The sequence below is a fragment of the Austrofundulus limnaeus genome, unplaced genomic scaffold (assembly GCF_001266775.1).
Source record: "Austrofundulus limnaeus strain Quisiro unplaced genomic scaffold, Austrofundulus_limnaeus-1.0 Scaffold394, whole genome shotgun sequence".
In the NCBI taxonomy this organism is placed as follows: domain Eukaryota; kingdom Metazoa; phylum Chordata; class Actinopteri; order Cyprinodontiformes; family Rivulidae; genus Austrofundulus; species Austrofundulus limnaeus.
Window position 1 is genome coordinate 77,378 of NW_013952796.1, and position 4,438 is coordinate 81,815.

Genomic DNA, 4,438 nt, shown 5'->3' on the forward strand with positions numbered 1-4,438 from the left:
ATTTATTTATTTATTTATTTATTTATTTATTTATTTATTTATTTATTTATTTATTTATTTATTTATATATATGACTTAATAAGGTTTGGATTTTAAAAATGTATTGTTTTATGAACAGGCAAAGGATCTCACCACCAGCATAGCCTCCAGCAGAGCATCAGTGAGGACAGCCTGCAAGACGAACCTCTCTATGGACGGTGAGGAAACATATTTTGCTCTAAAAGATGGAAATTTACTGAAAAATATTTTATTTCTTACAGCTTTTTTACATTTGTACTCATAACATTATGACTTATTCTGATTTAGGTCCCAGCAGCATCGACTCCAAGCACAGAGCTCCTCATCTGAGGGAGAACATCCAGGCCACGAAGTCCTAAACAAGGATTTAATCCAGCAGTACCAAAGCGGCGCTCCCTTCATTTCCATCTCACAGCCGGGCTTGTTCTGGAATCCGGACTCTGAGCAGGCAACGAGACAGCAGCAGACACTCCAGGCTCAACAGCAACTCCTAAAACTGCACATCAGATCACAAGGCAGCCTGCACAAGCAACAGTCACTGCAGCAAGTCCACGAACCCCTGCAATACGATGGAAAACCGGAAAGCTCGCAGATCTACACACCGCCTTTCTCGTGTCGTACCTCCCCTCTGTTGCAACAACAGCAAAGCTTCGGCTCGCTGTCCTCCAAGCTCTCCAGCTCCACCGCCCACTCCTCTCTTCTACAACAGATTCAACCGGTCTTTGCCACCCAGAACCTGGGCTCTCAGGCCTCCGTGCCGAGTTTACTGGTTCCTGTAAGGATCCAAACCAACGTGCCATCGTTTGGTAGTGCTATGTAYACAAGTGTGAGCCAGCTGATTGCTTCCTATGGGGCCGGAGTACAAGCCTTGAGCTCAGACGGTGCTGAAACCGACGACATGTCTCCTCCGCTCGGCGCGGCAAACATCGCCAAGCCGCCCGGACGAGTGGTTGGAGGGATAAGTGGAGCAGGATTCAACTTGTCCATCTTCCTCGGTCAGATTGATGGTGCAGCGCTACGCTACCCTCGACCCGAGCAGCAGCTGAACACGGGTATCCCACTGTCGCTAACATCAGGTACTATATCCACCACTGACGCCTCAGCTTCTGGTATCGTAGCCAGCAAACGCATGCTCTCCCCTGCCAGCTCACTGGAGCGCTTCGTAGAGACCAAACAGCAGAAACGAGTGAAGGAAGAGAGGATGTACGGGCAGATCGTCAGGGAGATGAGCGCTGTTGAGCTGAGTGGAGCTGAACGCACTTCCAAATCCGAGAAGCAGCCAGGGAGGGGTCAGAGCGAAGACTCCGTCGATGAGCCTGAGAGGATGTCCTCCTCTCCTCCGCTGAACAACATCCCCGCCAAGATCGCGATTCCCGTTCGTTCCCCGGCCCCCCACATCTCTGACATACCCCGAGCCGAAAGCTTCACTCCACCCCTCCAAATCATCACCGATCATCCCGGTGGACGAGACTCCCCGGAGGAGCTGGACGTGGACGTAGTGCCCCCCAGCTCCAGCCCGGAGCCCATGCTCGCCTCCGTCAACACGGAAGACGGCACCAAGAAGGAGCGAAAACCCGGAGCTCAGGCGCTGCTTCCTGCAGCCGACGCGCCGCAGTTCTTCCAGTTCCCCAGCCTGCGCACCGCGAGCCGGGTCAGCTGGTGTTTCCGAAACTACACCAAACCCAACAGCACCCCGTCGGCCGCTCGCGGCTCCGTCTACAGCTCGTGGTGCGTCAGCTCGTACAATCCCAACCCTCTGAGCCTCACTACCAAAGCTGCACTGGCTCTGCTCCGGTCCAAACAGAGCAGGAACTCTGACCTGATCTACACACTGGCAGCCATCTCAGCTCCCAGCTCTGGAAAACTGGTTTCATCCGTGGCCTGGAAGCTGAGGTTTGATCAGGTATTAAGTGCTTTCTATGTAAAGCGTGTGGAGGTGCATTGATCCAAAACAACAAAGAACTAAACAGTCTTTAACTGAACTCCTTCCTCTGTTTTCTCTGCAGCTGAAGCCYGAGCTGATGCCAATAGATGTAAGTCATTTTGGGAGGAAGATGAAAGGAGTGGTATCATGGGACCGCTCAAAGGATGAGCAGGTAGAGAAGGAGGTGTCGGTCAAGCAGCCGTCCACCGAACCAACTCGCATCAAGATCTTTGAGGGCGGGTGAGTCCAGCGAAAACAGACCAATGGCATTTTTTTACTGCCGTTTTAATAATTCAAAGGAATGAAATGAGATTAACCGTATTTATTCCAGTAAAATACATAAAATTAAATCCATAAAATCATCCATAAAGTTAGGGGGTAGTACTATACTCTGATAAATATTTTCACTTATGTATTTTAACTGAAATATCGGCTTCATTCACCAAATGCCAGAGTCCAGAAATGAGACCGCGTCGTAAAAAGTATTTGAAACGAGCTCACCTCTGACACTCCTCCGTGCTTCAGAGGGAGATAATAACAGATCCAGGCAGGAGACATGATGTGAGAAAAAGAGGTGAAAGTATTTCTGCAGCTCAGTAATGATAACAAACTAATGACATTAGCGTGTGACCGAGCCGCTCCTCGAACAACAACAAACACATGTTCGTCTGTAATGGCTGCCATCTACCGGTGTTCTGAAAAAGTTTTTGTCCCTGAAAAAAGSTTTCCCCACCAGAGGGGGCGCTCGCGAGTAGGAAGTAATCTGCTTTTCCCCCACAAGATGGCCCAAATCTAATGTGGAGTCTGACCTTTGTGTTGGCGCCTCCTGGTGGACTATGTGTAAAATGCCAGAATTCATATGATGCTGCTACAGCTGATATACAGTATATTTGTTGTCAAAATACCTTTTAGTRCATATGTTGTTAAAATAAAATGAACAGTCCAATGATCATTTTACTGATATGTATAAAGACTGCAAAGGATGAAAAATCTTGAAGTCTGTATGAAATTGGAGGTAGTTTGAGGATTAAAATTTTTATGCTTTTTAAGCTCAAAAAAGGGGGGGTCGTATTATACATGAGATCGTATTATACATAAATAAATACGGTAGTTTTTACTTTGAAGATCACAGTTTAAATGAGCCTTTATTTTGATAGCTGAACGGACAGAAACCTCCTGTTTTGTTGTGATGTTCAAAATAGAAACTGAACAGAGAAGTGGTGTAACACAGAGTGGGTCAAGTCAACTAACACCAACTAATTAACATAAAACAAGAACTGAAACAGTAAACAGATGGATAGCTAAATGAGTAATTCTGGTCAATTTTATGTTTACGGTAAGATTTACAAGAAAAATAAATAAAAATAAAAAAGCAGCTCTGCGGCTGCTTTATTCTCAGTGTGAATAAACCAGATCTTTAATCTCCAGAAACACTGAGCTGTCTTTATTAGTGTGAGCTGCTGAGCCTGTAATGGAAATAAACACCAGTGACCATCGTATGAACCGTCAGGACATCCATCTCACTGCGATYAGCTAGAAAAACACTCGGAGGTGTAAAGACTTTTCTTTTTCCAGACGGCTCTCTGGGCTTCGTTTCTGACTGCGATTCGATCCAACAGCCTGAATCTGGTGAACTCATCATGACCCGAGCTGCCGCGCCGTCATTTCATGTCAGCTTTCATTCCTGCACACAAGTTTAAACGCTGATTTGAAGTGAGATCCTTTGTCCTTCATGGTGCAGTCCTAACAGTTTCAGCAGATTTTATTTATTTTAGCACTAATTTTACCCAAGCTGTCTTTTATTGCCACGTATTAGTTTGCATTTATTTATATATTTATGGGAACAGATCACTATTTCGTTGTAACAACATAGCTTTGGTTTAAATTCTGGACAAATTAAACTAAATTTGGCCTTTTTATACACTGCAAAAATAAGAAAAAATTGAGTCAAATCAAGTATTTCAAGAATCTTACCAAGTAAAATTTTCTTACTCCAATGGCAGAAATTTTTTACTTAATTTGAGTCAAATTTTCAGACTAACAAGACAAATAATCTTACACATTGTGAAAACAAGATTATTATTCTTACACAATCAGTTCTTGTTTAGTAAATCAGTCTCAAAACAAGATCAAAAATACTTTTTGGCTGATATAAGATTTTAAAACTTGGTTAGGTGGACATTTTTTGCAGTGTATATATATTTTGTTCCCATAAAACTAGTTTGTTCCTTTTCTTTTGGACTGGTTTTCAAATAAAAAGCCAGTTTTCCTGTTAGTTTAACTTTACTGTGTAAATGTACCACACAAAAACAAAAAGATAAATATTTAAAACACAATTATGAAAAAGAAAAAAATTGTATAGGTCTTCTGGACGGGTTCTTCTCTAATGAAACGTTTCGTCTCTCCTCCAAGAGACTTCTTCAGTCTGAGACTCCTGGGTTTGTAGGGAGAAAGAGAAATCACACACACGACAGGCCCTGGAGCAGTGTGGTTATC

The 4,438-nt window shown here is 44.0% G+C and overlaps 1 protein-coding gene across 1 annotated transcript in view; it reads left to right on the top strand.

The window, feature by feature from the left end:
- Positions 1–4,438, top strand: part of hivep2a (HIVEP zinc finger 2a) — an 82,842-nt gene that overhangs the window by 65,490 nt on the left and 12,914 nt on the right. Inside the window, exons 7-9 of the mRNA XM_014023909.1 lie at positions 119–197; positions 307–1,921; positions 2,025–2,182. Of these exons, the coding sequence (XP_013879363.1) occupies positions 119–197; positions 307–1,921; positions 2,025–2,182 (1,852 nt within the window). The remainder of the gene's footprint in view (positions 1–118; positions 198–306; positions 1,922–2,024; positions 2,183–4,438) is intronic.